Source organism: Pituophis catenifer, unplaced genomic scaffold (assembly GCF_029215685.1).
Source record: "Pituophis catenifer annectens isolate HBS135680 unplaced genomic scaffold, rPitCat1.0.hap2 SCAF_3, whole genome shotgun sequence".
Classification (NCBI taxonomy): domain Eukaryota; kingdom Metazoa; phylum Chordata; class Lepidosauria; order Squamata; family Colubridae; genus Pituophis; species Pituophis catenifer.
Genome location: NW_027256883.1, coordinates 94,760,901 through 94,779,779, shown reverse-complemented (window position 1 = coordinate 94,779,779; position 18,879 = coordinate 94,760,901). Strand labels below are relative to the sequence as shown.

Here is an 18,879-nt window from a genome sequence, read left to right as displayed (position 1 = left end):
GTCTAGTGGTGTTTCCAGATTTATGGTCCTGGAGGATTTCAACCTGCTTCCTCAGAGGAAGCCTTCATGTTCATGGCCAACATTGCAGCAGGCAGACCCATCCCACAATGGGGGTGGATTGTCACATATTATACATTACTTTTGTCTCACTGTGGTAGCAATATGGTCTGGGGTATATTACCATCTGTCATGAAAAGATTATTCCCTGTTGAATTTAGAATTTACTGCAGCATGCCCTTGCCTCCAGGAGGCTTACCGTATTTGATTGATTCTCCCCAGGCACTTAATGGGCTCAGAGGGAACACAAGGTTTTCCCTGAAGTTCTGATGCAGAAGTTCATATGAGGCCTTAGTCATCATTTAGAACAAGGGGGCAAAAATGACTTTAGATTGGACTGTACCTATGTGGAACTAATCTCTGATGGACCCCTTACAAATGATGAAATGGCAAAAGAGATATCCAGAGCACCACTGGGGAAAGGTTAGAAGTAAATTTGACTTAATACAGGTAAGAGCATTCATTATGGCATCTCTTGTTGTGATATGATAGGGAAATACTTTTCTCCTTTTTTGTTGTTCTCCGAGCGTCAAACGGTGCCTACTTGGTCAGGAGGGACAGGAATACCTAAGGTTACTGAGAACTTTGTTTTGACATTGAGCAACATTGCTTGGGTTTGTTCCAAGATGGATTCCAGTTGGACAAGTTCAATAGAGTTGAGGCATGGCCTTGTGATATTATCTAGAACAGGGGTGTCAAATTCAATTTCATTGAGGGCCGCATCAGGGTTGTGTTTGACCTTGGGGGGGCGGAGTGGGTGTGGTCAGGGTGGGCATGGCCAGCCCAACGTCACTCGTGTTTGGGGCACCTATGGCGGCCCAAGCTCTCTGCCAGTGAAAACGGGCTCCCGAGCACCGTTTTTGGCTGTGACTACCTCCTACAACCTTCTGTCAGTAAAAACAGAACTCGGGAGTGCCGCATGTGGCTTTCGTGAGCTGTTTTCTCTGGCAGAGGCACTGTGAACCGATCCTTTGCTGTTTCCACAATTTCCCGTGGGCCAGATCTAAGCACCCCATGGGCCGGATCCAGCCACTGGCCTTGAGTTTGACACCCTGATCTAGAAGGAGTTACTTCTGTTACTTCTGAGGAAATGGACTGGGTGGGAAAATCTCTGTGATGGTGAATGCTATCTTGAAAGATAGGATAATCTTGTCAATTCTGGAAGAGGAGTAGTCCATCCCATTCTCAAGAAACCATTTCTGGATCCCATAGATTTGGACTATTTCTGTCCAGTTTCTAAACCTCCTTTCTAAGCCTACCACTCAAACGTGGAGGAAATGGATCTTCTGGACTCCTTCCTGCCTAATTGCAAACTAGAATACTGGTTTGAGACATCTTTGATCACTGTTGCTTATATTGTATCGAGACAAGTTTGGTTGCACTTGGTGATGTGGCAGCTCAGAATGGGGGTAATGTATCCATCTTGGTCCCCCTTGACATCTTGGCAGCCTTTGATACCCATTGATCATGCAATCTTTCTGAACTAGCTTAGGGTGTTGGAGTTCTGTTGTGATTCTCCTTCTTTCTTTGGAGCAGCTTCCATTCAGTGTTAAAGGAAATGTGGTTTAGTCCCTGATCCCTGCTTTGCACGGGGGCCTCAAGAGCACCAAGGACCCCTCATTTCAACCCTGAGCTATTCAAATATTCTCTTCTGTTGGAACTTTTATGTGTCTTTATGTAGATCCAAATGAAATATTCTTTGTTAATTTATGCCATGGTTTCTTTTTTTTTTTTGATGATCTTTTTTTTAATTTGTAATTTTATTAGAACACATATTGGATATTTACACAACATACAACATATAAATAACTTATCATATTTAAGCATTGTTTCATAGTGGTCTTCCAGTTATTCCTTTAATTCTTCTTCCCCTTTACCTTCCCCTTTACTCCATCTTCTTCCCCTCCTTTTCCTTTTTTTTTCCTTTTTCCCCCATAGAGAACTATACATTTTAGTTATCTCTTTACTATTATACATTTCTACCTTCATATTATACACATTTTTATTCCACTCCAGACATATAATACATCTCTATTTTGTACTTCTATTTTTCTCTCCTAGTAGTTATTGTTCTTTATTGTTAGTCTTAAACCAGTTATACCATTTATTCCATATTCTATAATAGTCTGTCTCTTCTTTTTCCTTGATTTCTTTTGTTAATCTGTCCATCTCAGCGCATTCTAAGATCTTATCTATTAGTTCTTCCTACGTTGTGGTCCTTTCCTGTTTCCAGTTTTTTGCATACGTTATTCGTACTGCTGTTAAGATGTGTAGCATCAAATATTTTATTTGTTTGGAATATGGTTTTGTAAAAATTCCTAACAAGAATGTTTCTGGCTTCTTTTCTATTTATTGTTCTGTTATTTGTTCTATCCATTTCTTAATATTTGACCAAATTTTTTTTTGCTGCCGGACATGTCCACCATATGTTCCTTGAGATTTCTTACATTTCCAACAAATTGCACTGTTGTTCGGGTGTATCTTTGCCAGTCTTGTCGGTGACAGATGCCATCTGTAAAACATCTTCAACTGATTTTCCTTGTATGCCGCCGATAGTATTAATTTTCAGAAGAAAAACTAATTAGTAAAATTTATAAATTTTTATTACTATATAAAATGGAGGAGGAAACAGTGAAGAATACAATGATCAAATGGGCGCAGAATTTTAATTATACAATAGATTTGGAGAAGTGGGAAACAATGTAACAAGTGAATGCAAAATTAATTTATGCCATAGTTTCATCTGTGCCCAGTATAAATAGAGGGTGGGATGAAGATGATGATGATTCATATGGATTGTAGTGCTGATAAAAAATGTTACATAATTCTCTTGCACAAAAGTGACAGACCTGAACTGCATGAACTGGAATTCTGTATAGACTAACAAATTAGTGGATATTAGCATTGCTACATGAATTGGTTGCTTAATATTATTTTTATAAAAGGTATATATTTTTATAAAAGGTATATATTACACGTTCTACAATTTGAAAGTTTCACATATTGCTGTGTCTATGTTTATAACACATCTGTAATCTAAATATACTAAAGAACATCTTTTTTGTTTTTTATTCCTCATACAGTTAAAGTATGCACTATATCATTTCAATCGGAAATTGTCCTTGGAACCCAAGGTATCTGTCAATTGTAGAATAGTAGTTGTTGGATCATCAAATGTAGGAATCTCCTTCCTGGAGACACTGATTTTTTGGTAAGTTTTTAGATTTAATTTCACACTGAACAATTTTTCACTATATTTGTTTATTCAATTATTGCATTTATGTCTCATCTTTTTAATGAAAGCTCCGTGTTATATACTTGTAAGTCTCACCTTGTTTTGTCTCTAAAATAACAACCCTTGAGTTAGATTAGGCTTTGAATAAATGAGTTGTCCAAAGTCACCCAGGGAGTTTTCATAGTTAAAGATAGAGTCAAACTGTATGTCATCATTTCATGTCTGGCACCTTAGCTATTACAATGTACCTAACCTGTCTATACTGCTGTGATCTAAAGTCTTTGCGCTTGTTAATGTACACATGGCACTGCTTCCTTTTACTCAGTGTTAAAGACAATCAAGTTGACTTTCATTTGTGTATGGCATAAATTATAGCTTGTAGTGGTGATTATCACTAGCATTCACAGTGCTGATGATGTAGTTCCAAAAGGAAGATCTCTTTAGAATGAAACCATTAGAGCAGACATGGACAGCATCAATCTCTAGTTTTAGGTTTAGCCAGGATGGCCAATGTTTTAAGACGTAGTGGGAATTACAAACTAATATTTGGAGTTCCAGACTTTTTGTTGTTATTGTTAGTTGCCATCAAGTTGATATTGACTTATAGAAACCTTGTAGATAGTTGTTCTGGGTTGTATTTGCTTTTCAGTCAAGTGGCTAATCCCTGCTAGAGTTGAGTCTATGGCTGTAGTTATTGCATTGATCAATTACAATGCTAATCTTTTTTTTTACAATTTCCTTCAATCTTGCCAAATATGGTATCTTTATCTACTATTCTTTCTCTTTGCATGTCCATAATATTAAACTGTTAGCCTTGTCAATTGAGTTGATAAGGAAAGCTTCATCCAGCAGTTCATAATGCTCAGGACTGTTTGCCAGCATTTATTTGTTTGTTTGTTTGTTCATTTGTTCATTTATTTATTTTCTATAGCCACCCATCTCAACCAAGTGACTCTGAGTAGTTATAGTTCTAAAACAATAAAACATTTAAAAACAATAAAAATAATACAAAGCTAAATATACAGTGACCAAAACAATTAACTAATTAACAGTGCACCCAAGACACAAGGCCTTTAATACTATTTGGAGCCCCAGATCCAGTACACACTCAGGTTTTTTAAGCCTTATGAAAGCCAACAGTTTGGGGCCATTCTAATCTCTGAAAAGAAAATACAGTATTCCACATTATAACAGATTTTTTTTTTCTAGAATGTTTTACTCTGCAGGTCCAAACTAGATTTGGTTCCTATTTTACTTTGATGTTTCTTCTAGCAGCTTCTCTCACCTTACCAAATTTGGTCCCATTACATTCAGTTTTCAGACATATAAACAGAGTTCTCATCTCTTTTACGCAGTGTTTTCCATTAAGATGGCAAGAAAAAAGAGGAAAGATCTAGAACTAGTTAGTAAGAATCCACTTCCAGAGAGGGGATGGAGCTTCGCAGTATTACCAGTCACAGAAAACAGAGCTCTCCATTCCTGTGCTGGCTTCTCCCTGTTTGTGGGCTCCGAAAGGAGCCAAAGCGACCTTGTAGGGGCAGTGAAGCTAAAGAGGGGTGCTCTGAGAGATTGCAGGAGAGATTACAACTCTCCTGCTGAACCCCGGGGCTTCTTTCTCTCTCTGCCACGGTGAGGAGAAGAGGCAGACTAAGATGGCTGCCAAGAAGCTGGGGAAGCAGATGACCATCTAAGCACAGTGCAGGTGCGGACTTTGGTAAACAGTGTGTGAACTGGGTGAGAAAAATTCTTTTTATTCAAATTTTAACCCTAAAAGAATATCCAGTAAAAAAGAGGTTCACAACTATTCTTAAAGTAGCAGTGACCTAGCACTCTGAAAAAACTTTAAAATTGAAAGAAAGAATTAAAGGGAAAAAGGCAGAAAAATCACTAAAATACAGAAAATTGGACTTTCAAACTGGATGGGCACTTTGAAATGCTGAAATTATCAACTTAAAAATCAACTTTATTTTTACATTGTGGGAAAATGAAAAACTGGTTAATACTGAAATCCAATCTAAGAGTGCCATCTGCTGGCAAAAGGAAGAACAACATACTTCCAAAATCTTGGAATTATTTGATTTTTGGGGATTTAAATGTGATAATACAAAAAACATTATCATTAAAATGACCCCTGAGGATTACAATATAAGACTGAATTTATAGAGGGACCTGAGTGGGTTCTGGAAAACGTATGGGACTATCCATAAGACAGTCAAAAACAGATCATGCCAGACTAATCTTATTGCATTCTTTGACAAGTGACAAAATTAGTGGACCAGAGGAATACTGTTGATATAATTTACTTGGACTTCAGTAAGGCATTTGATAAAGTAGACCATAACCTACTACTTGATAAAATAGAAAATGTGAATTAGACAGCATCACCACCAGATGGATTCGTGATTGGCTGACCAACCGCACTCAATATGTAGTCCTCAATGGAACTGCATCTACATGGAGGGAAGTATGCAGTGGAGTGTCCCAAGGCTCTGTTTTAGGCCCAGTACTCTTCAACATGTTCATCAATGACTTGGATGAGGGGATAGATGGGGAACTCATCAAATTTGCAGATAACACTAAACTGGCAGGAATAGCCAATGCTCCAAAAGATAGGCTCAAGATACGGAAGGATCTTGACAGACTTGAACATTCGATGCTATCTAACAAAATGAAATTCAATGGTGAAAAAAGGTTCTGCATTTAGGCAACAAAAACAAAATGCACAGATACAGTATATGTGGTACTTTGCTCAATAGTAGTAACTGTGAGAGAGATCTTGTAGTCCTAGTGGACAACCATTTAGATATGAGCCAGCAATGTGCAGCAGCTGCCAAAAAAGCCAACACAGTCCTGGGCTGCATAAACAGAGGGATAGAATCAAGATCACGTGAAATGTTAATACTACTTTATAATGCCTTGGTAAGGCCAAACTTGGAATACTGCATTCAATTTTGGTTGCCATGATGTAAAAAAGATGTTGAGACTCTAGAAAGAGTGCAGAGAAGAGCAACAAAGATGATTAGGGGACTGAAGGCTAAAATATATGAAGAACAGTTGCAGGAACTGGGTATGTCTAGTTTAATGAAAAGAAGGACTAGGGGTCACATGATAGCAGTGTTCCAATATCTCAGGGGTTGCCACAAAGAAGAGGGAGTCAAACTATTTTCCAAAGCACCTGAGGGTAGAACAAGAAGCAATGGGTGGAAACTAATCAAGGAGAGAAGCAACTTAGAACTTGTTTGAAGTGGTGTAGGGTTTCCCTACTAAGCAGGGGGTTGGACTAGAGGACCTCCAAGGTCCCTTCCAACTCTGTTATTCTATTCTATTCTATTCTATTCTATTCTATTCTATTCTATTCTATTCTATTCTATTCTATTCTATCCAGAGGAACAGGTTGATTAATTTTGGGATACAAGAACTAAGAATATTGGATTCTTTTGAGAAGTGACTATAGGTTCAAATATATGGTTTTTGGATTATTGGACAAAACAGGGGTACAATAAAATCTAACGAGATGCTTCATCAAGAGAAGAGATGGGAAGATATGGTGTCGGTAATCCAAAGTACAAGGGAGACACTGACATGGCATTTTAAGGAAATAATGAATCGAATAGAGAGCATGGATGGAATGCTGAGAAATATAACACAAAGGACAATGAGTGATCAAGACGCCCAGAAAGAGGAGGAACTAACTGAAAGAGTAAACGAAAAAATGAAACAGACAAAACAAATGAAATGAGATGATAAGGAGGAGATAATAACAAAAATAATAAGGATTGATGACACAAGCCAAGGGGAGAGTGTTCTAAGGGAATTAAAAAAGGAACCGGAGAACCAGGAGGATTCTTATGGGAGAGAGATAGGGGCAAGATTAGATATTTTCAAAACTAGACAATGGAGAAGGGCAGAGAAGGGAGAAATGTTTAAAATGAATAGCCAAGATGTGGAAGCAGACAGAAATAAAGATCCAAGAGAGGAATATGGGAGGCAAGCTAAGAAATGAACAATTAAAGCTTTAAAGTGGGTAAGAGGTTAAAAAGGGAATATATTTAAATACAGTAGTGGCATAATCAAAGAATAGGGATGGAGATTAGAGAGAAGGGGATTAATAAAATACACATTTTTATATAATAAGGAGAAATAATAGAGGGGAAATTAGAATTTGAATGATGGTATTATTAAGTATACTTAAATAATATTTTATTTATTTATTTATTTATTTATTTATTTATTTATTTATTTATTTATTTATTTATTTATTTATTTATTTATTTATTATTCGAATTTCTATACTGCCCTTCTCCTTTCGGACTCAGGGCAGTGAACAGCCAAAATAAAAACATTTATACATAAAGTACGATTAAAAATAGATTTAAAATAATTAAATTTGGCCCATAGTTTAAAATTTATCAATTTAAAATCCATATCAAAATTTAAAACCAACCATAAAATCATAAAATCAAGAGAGACCGGCTAACTGAAAGAGGTGAGTTTTTAGGGCCCGACGAAAAGTCTGGAGGTCGGAGATCACTCGTATCTCTGGGGGTAGATTGTTCCAAAGGGTAGGTGCCACCACAGAGAAGGCTCTCCTCCTGGGGGTCACCAGCCGGCATTGTCTAGCCGACGGCACCCTGAGGAGGCCCTCTCTGTGGGAGCGAACCGGCCGGTGGGAGGCTATTGGTGGCAGAAGGCGGTCCCGTAAGTACCCTGGCCCTAAGCCATGGAGCGCTTTAAAGGTGATCACCAACACCTTGAAGCGCACCCGGAAGTCCACCAGAAGCCAATGCAGCTCGCGCAGGAGAGGAGTCACATGGGAGCACCCAGTCGCTCCCATAATCCCCCGCGCGGCCGCATTCTGCACCAGTTGGAGCCTCCGGGTATACCCCAAGGGGAGCCCCATGTTGAGAGCATTACAATAGTCCAGACGAGAGGTGACGAGTGCTTGAGTGACTGTGCGTAGGGAATCGCGATCCAGAAAGGGGCGCAACCAGGGCCGGATTTTCCTATAGGCTAACTAGGCTTCAGCCTAGGGCCTCAAGATCAAGAGGGGCCTACACAGTGGTGGGATTCTGGGGGTTCCAGGGGGTTCAGCCGAACCCTTTGTAAATTGCTGGCTCGCCCGCCCCTCGCCTCCCACCCGTGCAGCGCCAGCCTACCGTAGCCAGGGGTGGGCAATTGTGGCTCTTTTACAACCTGTGGACTTCAACTTCCAGAATTCCTGAGACAGCTTGGCTGTCTCAGGAATTCTGGGAGTTGAAGGCCACAGGTTCTAAAAGAGCCACAATTGCCCACCCCTTCCCTAGCCTGAGTTCCGCTGCCTGGGATCCACGTGAGCTCCGGACGCAAGAGAGCAGGATGGAGAAAGCCGCTTCCACGCCTTCACTCACCCTCACTCTCTGCTCTGTTGGATCGCCGGCCGTTCGCTTACTCCCCCCCCACTCCCCATCTATTGCTGCCTCCGATGGCTAAAGGAAAAAAAACTTCAAATTCTTGCCACAGGGCTTCAAAGGGCCGCCCTAGAGCCAGTGGTGCAGCCGAACCCTTTGTTAAATTGCTGGCTTGCCCCGCCCCTCCGCACCACTATTTATTGCCAATCAATAGTGGTGGGCAAAGGGCGGGGGAGCCAGCAATTTAACAAAGGGTTCGGTGTTTTTTTTGTAATTTTATTGGCCCACGGAGCTTCAGCATAGGCTAATTGGCCTCCCGGCTCTCAGCTGATTTGTCTCAGCTGTTTTGCTCAGGGCTCTTCTGCTTCGGTGCAAAGAGTGCTGATTTTTTTTCCCCTACCTATGCTGAGAAACGAAAGTGAAACTGCTTTGCTGTTGCCGCAAGGTTGGAAAATTAGGCAGGCAGAATTCTTTTCTTTTTCCTCACCAAAAAAGGTAGGTGAAAACAATGGGAAATTTAGGGAAAAAGAGGAGAGTTCAGGATTTTAAAACACAAAAGAAAAAAAGCTCTATTTAACTAGGGAATTGTAATAATTGAGATACTATTAATTGTATATTTCTGAAAGCAGAAATGGTTAAGTTGTGGTTTGGAGGAATATATGGGGGAAATTATTTGGTTTATTATTATTGGTAAATATAATTAATGGATTTGTAAGAAATTGGATTGCATGGAAATAATTGGAATATTCATGTTCATATTGATTAATATACAAAAAAGGTAGTTATATAACTAATTGATTTATATTAAAATGTTGAATTTGTATTAAACAACTAATATTACATAATTAACCAATGTGAGGATGGATATAAAAATAGATGACAATGGGAAGGGGTATAATATAGAATAGAAGGGAAAAATTGAATTTGATTAAGATTAGAGATGAGGATGAAGGGTAATATTGGTTTTTTACAAAAATAGATGAGGAATAAATATGGCAAAAAGGAAATATAGAAATCGTAAATTTAATTGAAATGACTAAACACTGTTTAAATTTGTGAACCGGCCAAATACTCTGTTCGAAGAAAATACATTGTATGTTTGTATGTGTGTTTCTAATTATTGTTATTTATTCATATTTATTCTCTTTTATTCTTTAAAGTTTAACAATTCATTCTTTATCTTAATATCTTTATATTTGTTTGGGGTTGGCTTTCTTCCCTTTCATCTTTTTTATTGTACAGCAATCTTTCTCCTCAAACCTACCACCTCTCTCTTTTCTTTCCTTCTTACTTTCACTTCCTTCCCCTCTTCTTCTCCTCCCTACTTCCTCTTCCTTTCTCCTTCTCCTCCTCTCTTCCTCCCTCTCTTACCCTCCCTCCTACTCTAATTTCCCTTCCCTTCCTTCATCCCTCTCTATTGCTGTATCCTTTTATGCATATGGACTACTCAGAGGGCTGAAAAAGTTATTTCTGACTGGTCCTCGCACTTTTGACCAGTCCTCGAACTTACGACTGTCCTCACATTTTACGTTTTTGCCCTATCTTGTCACCATGGTGAAGAGAAGCAGTTGTGAAATGAGTGACATGGTTGTTAAGAAAGCTGCACGGGCATAAATGTGAGGATGGTCATAAGTGTGAGGACCGGTCAAAAGTGCGAGGCCCAGTCAGAAATGACTTTTTTCAGCCCTCTGAAAAAAGTCTATGCACATAGCCACGCCCACCCGGTCACATGATGAGTTACCCACACCTACACAGTCACGTGACCAGCTAGCCACGCCCACCCAGTCACATGATTCCCAACCCACACCCCCAACTAAGCCACGCCCACAGAACCTGTTGTTAAAAAAATTGAATCCCACCACTGGTGAAAGGGCCTCATAAGTGGAATAGCCTAGGGCCTCTTTTCATCTAAATCCAGCCCTGGATGCAACTGGCGTATCAGGCGAACCTGATAAAAAGCCCCCCTGGCCACGGCTGTCATATGCCCTTCTAAAGACAGCCATGTGTCCAGGAGGACGCCCAAGTTGCGGGCCCTTTCCGTGAGGGCCAATGATTCGCCCCCAATAACCAGCGATGGCGTCAGCTGGCTATACCGGGACGCCGGCAGCCACAGCCACTCGGTCTTGGAAGGGTTGAGTCGAAGCCTGTTTCTCCCCATCCAGACCCGCATGGCCTCCAGGCACTGGGACATCACTTCCAAGGCATCGTTGGGATGGTCTGGGGTGGAGATGTACAGCTGAGTATCATCAGCGTACTGATGGAACTCCACCCCAAAACCACGGATGATCTCATCCAGCGGCTTCACATAAATGTTGAACAGGAGGGGCGAGAGGACCGACCCTTGTGGCACCCCACAAACAAGGCGCCTCGGGGTCGACCTCTGCCCTCCTGTCAACACGGATTGCGACCGGTCGGAGAGATAGGAGGAGAACCACCGCAAAACGGTGCCCCCCACTCCCAGTCCCTCCAACCGGCGCAACATGATACCATGGTCGATGGTATCAAAAGCCGCTGAGAGGTCTAACAGGACCAGGATAGAGGAATAACCCCTATCCCGAGCCCTCCAGAGATCATCCACCAACGCGACCAATGCCATTTCCATGCTGTACCCAGGTCTGAAGCCGGACTGGAGTGGATCCAAATAGACAGCTTCATCCAGGTACTGTGGAAGCTGTCGCGCCACCACACTCTCAACAACCTTTGCAATAAAGCGAAGGTTGGAGACTGGACGATAGTTAGCCAAAACAGCCGGATCCAGGGATGGCTTCTTGAGGAGAGGCCTCACCACCGCCTCTTTCAAGGCGGCCGGCAGGACACCCTCACTCAAAGAAGCGTTGATAATTCCCTGGAGCCAGCCTCGTGTAACCTCCCGGGAAGCCAGCACCAACCAGGAGGGACACGGGTCCAATAAACATGTGGTGGCGTTCAGCCATCCCAAGATCCTGTCCACGTCCTCGGGAGCCACAGGATCGAACTCCTCCCAGATAACATTCTCAAGGCCTGGTGACTGGCATAAGAATAATATATCAACTATTGATTAAATAAATAATGAAAGATTGTAATTCAATATGAATAGGTGTACGTTTACTAAATGTAACATATGATCAAGAATACTTTATTTGTATTAAAATGTATGAAATGCAGAATATGGTTATTGACATAAAATTAACATTGAAATATTGAATAACTAAATAATGAAGGATTATAAATTGAACAAGCAAATAATAACAAGATTTCAATTTAGCATAAATGTTTGTACTATTATTAGAATTATATAAGCTTGTTAAAAGTAATAAATATGAATATAATATAAATATTCTATTTGTATTAAAAGGTATGACACTTAGAATAGGGTGATTGGCATAGAAATGACATATTGAAATATTGAATGATTAAATAATGAAAGATTATAATTTAATAAAAATATGTGTATTATTACAAGGATTATATAAACTTGTTAAATTAAACAAATATGATTAATACTATTTTATTTGTATTAAAATGTATGACATTCAGGTGCCACACTGTTCACACATTGATCTGTTTGTAAAAAATAAAAAAATTATTTAAAAAAAAATCCACTTCTGCAGATTACAATGAAGCTTGTGGATTGCAAATGGCAGATGCAATTCTATTCTGACTTTTTGACAACAACCTTGTTAAAGAAATACATTAACCTTAATTACAGCATTTAGATGAAGACTTTCACGTCATATCTATATCATGCTAAATAGCCTAGAGTAAAATGCAGCTAAAGATTGACATCTCATGATATTTGAACTATTCAGTACATATATTTTTTTTGAACAAATAATTTGGAGATGTGATTCAGAGTATAACTATGTTCAGATCACATTTAATCTGGGCAGTGTACATTAGGTCAGGTCAGACTGGCTGAATTCCTCTAAAAGCCCCTGGAGAAGGGCAAATAGGTCTGTTACATTCATGCCGAAATGATTTGCTTTAATGCAGTGGATCATTACATTTTCATAATAAATTTCAAAGTATAACGAAGTATGAGAAAGTAAGGACCTCTTTTCCATCATTTTCCAACATACTGACTTCTCCTTTGAGAACAGATATATTTTATGAATGGCTAGTTTTCTAACAAGAAAGCTATTCATAATTATATAAACTCATATGTTCATTACTTAGACATTCTACAGTATTGAGATGTTTGTCTTACATATCCCTTTCTTAATTTGTTGACTTGTTTACCTTTTGAAAAAAAGATTTTTGTATACTACAGTAAATACTATTTACTGCAAAAGATAGCTTTCCATGTGTGTGTGCATGTGCCTATGATTTTGTGTTATTTGTGTGTAGTTTGCTTAAAGGTGATAATAAAGCTACTAAAAAAAACAATATTGAAAGGCCAAATAAAACCTGTTCAATTCTGAATAAAATATGAAAGAAAAAAATATTTTGAAAATATCACAAGAGAAAAAGCTAAGCTTCACTTATCATGCATAAATGTATAATATGTAAACTGGTACTTAGGGATATTTTCCCATAATTATATAGTTTATGTTTCATTATTTAGAACATTTTAAAAATTATTTAAAATAATTGTATTTTCCTTTTATGTTCAGGATTATACATTAAGATACAATCAAACAATCATATTGTTTTTATTTATTCAATTGTTTATATTTACCATCATATTAACAATGTAGAAATATTGAAGAACAGAGAGTTTTGGCAAGAAAGAATAGGGAAAATTCTATGCCTCATTGTTAAATGGGTAATTTTTACTCCTTTAGTAAAGACAATGCAGAAAGCACAGCTATGATGCAAAAAGAAGAATTTACACTACACCTTGTAGCAAGTATCTCTTTGTCCTATTTTAGTATCATCCCTTTACCACCTGTTATTAGCAGACTGTCTAATTTCCCTATACATTAGTCCAATAAATTGCCCAAAAGTTGCATTTTTATGTTTAGGATAGCATTGATTCATTATCATTCATATTGATAATGAAGAAGAAAAAAATAAAAATAAAAACTGCATATTCTTATACATAAGCATTCCAGGGGCCACCTGGAAACAGTGAAGGACCGGCCACGGTGCCTCTGCCAGCAAAAATGTACCCCCCCCCCGAGCTCTGTTTTCGCTGGCAGAGCGCTTGGGCCACCACAGATGCCCCTGACACAAGTGATGTTGAGCTGGCCATGCCCACTCTGGCCCCCTGAGGTCAAACACAACCCTGATGTGGCCCTCAATGAAATCAAATTTGACACCCCTGTCCTATAGCATTCTACATTTCTATAGTAAGTTGTGCAACTCAAAGAGCAACTTTAACTTTGCTTTTCTTATTAGATTTCTTATAGATGTGTTGATCTGGATTTCAGGTATCATTATAATGTTGTCCATTGAGAATAATGGAGACACATGTAGACTGCAAACTATCATAGGCATGTTGACCTGAGATTAAGTCCTGTTCAGCTAAATAGGACTGAGATTGTTGATAGAATGAATAAAGCACTTATTCAGTTTATCCTTTTTTCTTTCCTTGGATTTGTTTAGCAATCATAATGGCTTAGCAATTGCATGTTTCTAAGCTCTACTTAGAACAGATACAACTCCCGTTATCTGGTAGCCCAGTATTACATAGTATCCTGCACAGCTGTCTTGTTTGGCAGTAGCTAGCATAATGCTTGCTGTTTAATTAGTCTTTTTATCTTTACATTTGTCTGAGAATGTCAGGAGCCTTCCATGTTGCCTGCCACTAATTAGTTGACTAATTAAATAGTTAGTGCTTACTTGCTGATCACAAGGCTAACATGTAATGAATGTTGTAGTAATTGTTATTGTTTTATGCTATCTGCCTTTTGCCACGAGTTGACTGAAATATGTGCCCTTTTCGGACTGTTTTTTCTATATTGAAGGAAAATAATACGAAATAAAACAATGCAGTGGCTTGCCATGCACTTGGTATTACTGAACGTTCAGAAAGAGATAAATAGGACATGTTCTATCTTGCCTGGCTGTGAAATCAATTACAATAGATGGTGTCTGTGATAAATGCAAGACATAATGATGAAAGATAGTGCTCAAAATATTTGCAGCAATCATTTAATAGAGGACAATAGTGTAGTATAGGTATATTTAGTAGTCTAATGATTTTAATGTTTAATGGTAAGATGAACAGAATAATTCTTATCCATTTTTCTCTATAAGCTTAGATCTCCAGAATGCTTTTGAATTTACAATACTTTAACTGAGGTAGTTTGGGTTTGGAAAAAAAAAACTGTTCCCAAACAGTTGCTCATTTAGCTACTGGCCAGGCCCAGATCTGCTTCATGTATTTCATGTAGGACTGATCCATCCAAGATTCTGTTCTATTGCATTTGTCGTCAGGAAATGGTTTTGAATTATTTCATTGTGCATTTTTAATGAGTCTCTTGTAAGTGCTGCAACTAATGTATGTATTTGATTCTTTAGCTTCCTTTTGGGAAGGTGTGTGACTGTATATGTGTGCATTCAGACCAAGCTTGATCCTCAAGTCATGTTTTTGTTTCAGAAAGCTTATTTCTGAAACATATTACCTTTGCAAAAAGTGAAAATGATCTAAGTAGTAATATTTTCAGTGATTTCTGCTTTCCTCATCACATCACTAATAAATTGGCAACATGACCCTTTTTTATTTTAAAGCCAAGGATGCTTAGGCCTCCTTTTGTAGCTGCAGTTTAAAGCCAGGCAATGAAACCCAATACCTTTTACTTATTTCCCTAGATACTCTAATCCCTCCTGCTTTACAAGTATCTTTGAGCTGTTCTTCCCCTTTTGTATCCACAGCAACATGAATCCCTGCTGGAATTATTTGCTTCGATAAAGCAGGTGCACTTGTTTAATGCTTGGTTGGGTTGAGCTCTTAACTTGAAGCTTCAAAAAAAACCCTGATGGTTGCCCTGTGCTGTAAAGAATAGGGTATTCAGGATTTTTATATGTACCTCGCAGAAGCAGTTCTGTTTCTGGTATGCACTACCTTTTCTTCAGCATGTTTCCATTATGCAATGATCAAAAATAGGCTGCTTGTTTTAGTATTAAAGAATCTAAGCCTAAAATGAATGAAGCATTCTTGAGTTAGCTCTGAATTGTCAAAAAAATGAATTAATTGCAAAGTTTTCTGATTATAATTGCAATAATTTCCAAACTGTGTTCTATGAGATAACTAATACTGTTCCACCCAAAATAAATAGAACTTTAATAGCTTTTATAAACAGAATGTTCATCCAGAAAGGAGGCTAATCCTAAATCTCTGCAGGATTTACTGTTCTGTTTTTACATTCTTCAGTTAGCATCCACATAAAATTATAACAATGCTTTGTTTTCTATACAAACTATTCTCAGTGAAAAATAGAGAATTTTCACCCTTGAAAACTCTGCCTCTCATTATATTTACCCATGAAATGTTTGTAACTATAACTCCATTCCAGGTAGGAGGCTCAGTAACATATCAAAAACTAATTTAATGGACTAATAGTAATTCTTAATTTTTCTTCAGCTTCTATAGTTTTGCAAGATCAGATGAAGCAACAACTGAGCAATCCAGGATAATCATTCTTGAAATGTTTATCTAGCCTTCCTTAATGTGGTGTCTTCTGTTTATTGGATTTAAATTCCCATAATGCCCAGCTGACACACCCAAATTTAAACAATTGTATGAGTTGAAATTCCAGTACATGGGAGTGACTAGGTTGGGAAGAGACAGCTAAATACCTTCGTTTTGGCACCATAGAATTACAAGAAAATTGAATGAGAAAACCTTAATTGCCGACTGCAGAATTTAAAACCCTAACTAATGAAGAACTGAATTTTCATACTACCTTATCTGATTTAAGAAAATTTGGATCTGAACAAATTGAGAAAATATACCTATCTATCAATCACTAAATACTGTATAAGAGAAACAAGAGTAAATGTATCTCATTGCATATACATTTATCTGCAATCTTAATTTATGACTGTGTACCTCAAGGGAACCATCTGTTAAAGTTCTGAAGTTTGCAGACAATACAATGGTCATTGGCCTCATTTGAGACAGTGATGAGTCTGGATATAGACTGGAGGTTGAACAACTGGCCCTGTGGTGAAGCCATAACAACTGGAACAACCTATAGCTTAAAACTATAGGGATGAAAGTGGATTTCAGGGGGAGCCTTTCTATTTTGCCATCTTTTACCTTATTTAACAGCATAGTATCAACAGTAGAGTCCTTCAGATTTTTGGGTTCTATAATCTCCCAGGACTTGAAATGACCACTTAACTTTAGAACCATCATTTGCTTATTCATGTCAAAATTATTATTTATCCTTATTATCCTTTTTACTCCTCCCTCTTATTAGTATTATTATTATGGTTATCATTATTCTGTTGCTCTGTATGTACGCAGAGAGCTTCTGCACCGGAGACAAATTCCTTGTGTCTAATCACACTTGGCCACATAAAGTATTCAATTCAATTCAATTGACTAATATATCTGATCTGGAAAATTTGGCATGAGATTATTTTTTAAGCTGTTATTTTGTTTAATGACATGTAAAGATTGAATATGACTATGCTTTATTGCTGTTCTTTAATTAATGAAATTATATATCTTTATCTTAATGAATCCGTGGACACATGATCTATGATGGTGCTTTTTTTTAATCTTTTATTGATCTTGGGTTGGTTAGACTTCCAAATCTTGCAGCTTTCATAGCAAACTCCAGAGTTTGGGCAATTACAGGACCTATAAGATCTGAAAAAAGGCCCATAAGTTTGTTATACTTCCTTTATACAGACCTCCCATGATATACACAGATAGCATAAATGAACTCCTGGTTTGTGTGAAGGTTAGAGGACCTTTTAAAATATAATGGTAAACTAGCATTACTTGAGTTTTTGATTTTTGGGTTCATCACTTTTCTTCCCATGCAGTTAAAAAAGAAATCAAAATATCCATTTTTTAAATATACCTATATTTTTCCTTTATTTCTATTCTATTATTCTAACCAGGGTGGACAAATTTCATCCTTTTTCTCCCTGTTCAATGATTTTCAGAGATTACCTTTATCTCTGCAGTTTTCTTGGCAAGGTTGTTAGAAGTGGTTTGTAATTTCCTCTTTCCAAGGATTGAGAAAGAACAACTGGCCCAAGGCTGACTTTGTGTCTAAGGCGGGACTAGAACTTAGGGTCTCCTGATTGATTGATTGATTGATTGATTGATTGATTGATTGATTGATTAGTTTGTCAAACATGTACAAGATAGCAGATATGAATATGAATATGGACATCAATGAAGGAAATAAATACAAATAAATGGGGACAGTAGGACAGGTCAGGGAAGCGAGGAGGAGTGGCGTGACAGCGGCTTCCCTGCTCAGCCCCGACAAGCGATGCATCCATAGTGCCCTCACCAGTGTCCCGAGAGAAACAGAGAAGATCTCCGCTTGCAAGCAGACAAGCAGAGGTAGCAAATGTATGCCCTGGGAAAAATGAGAGGCCCTGTTGTCCCGCAGAGCCTGCCACTGCTTGAATGGAGGGGGGGTCGAGGAGAACGGCAAGACTCAGGGAGTAGGTGAAGTGGAGCTGGCTGACTCAGGGCTGCTCAGAAGCCACCCCTGCCACTGCCTCCCTCTCTGTCTCACACACAGAGCTCTCTTGCTCGCTCGCTTTCCAAGCACTCCATGCACATCCCATTTGAGGAAAGGGCATGCACAGCTGGGCATGCTTGGCTACAGGAGGAGGCACGGCACAATGGGGTGGTTTTGTTCACTGCAGTGGTGCTTCGGGAGGGCAGGCAGACGTCTGCAGCTGACAACTATAATGAATATGTCCATCCGCCCTCCCAAAGCACCACCACTGCTGTTTGCTTTCGTTTCATGGTGAGAGAAGAAAGAAAGTAAACGGCGGCACCATAGCAGTGCTCCAGGAGGGCAGGAGGACATCTGCAGTCAGGTGGGGAGGGAGGGCAGCAAGAGCGGTGGCAGCGGCCCCTTCCAAACGCAGCGCACGGAAGCGGCGGGTGAGGCAGCCCAGGCGTGCCTGTTGAGCGGGTGACCGGTCAGGCAGAGGCGGGGCCACCAGGGATGATTGCTATTGGTTCAATGAACTGATGCCAATCATCACTACCGGTTTGCCTAAACTGGTCTGAACTGATAGGATTCCCCAGTTTCCCTGGGGAAACTGACAAAAAAAGTTGCAAATCATAATCAC

General features: G+C 38.9%; 1 protein-coding gene across 1 annotated transcript in view; it reads left to right on the top strand.

The window, feature by feature from the left end:
- CFAP61 (cilia and flagella associated protein 61) overlaps nucleotides 1-18,879 on the top strand; it is a 152,079-nt gene that overhangs the window by 77,067 nt on the left and 56,133 nt on the right. The window contains exon 15 of the mRNA XM_070940797.1: nucleotides 3,141-3,268. Within this exon, the coding sequence (XP_070796898.1) occupies nucleotides 3,141-3,268 (128 nt within the window). The remainder of the gene's footprint in view (nucleotides 1-3,140; nucleotides 3,269-18,879) is intronic.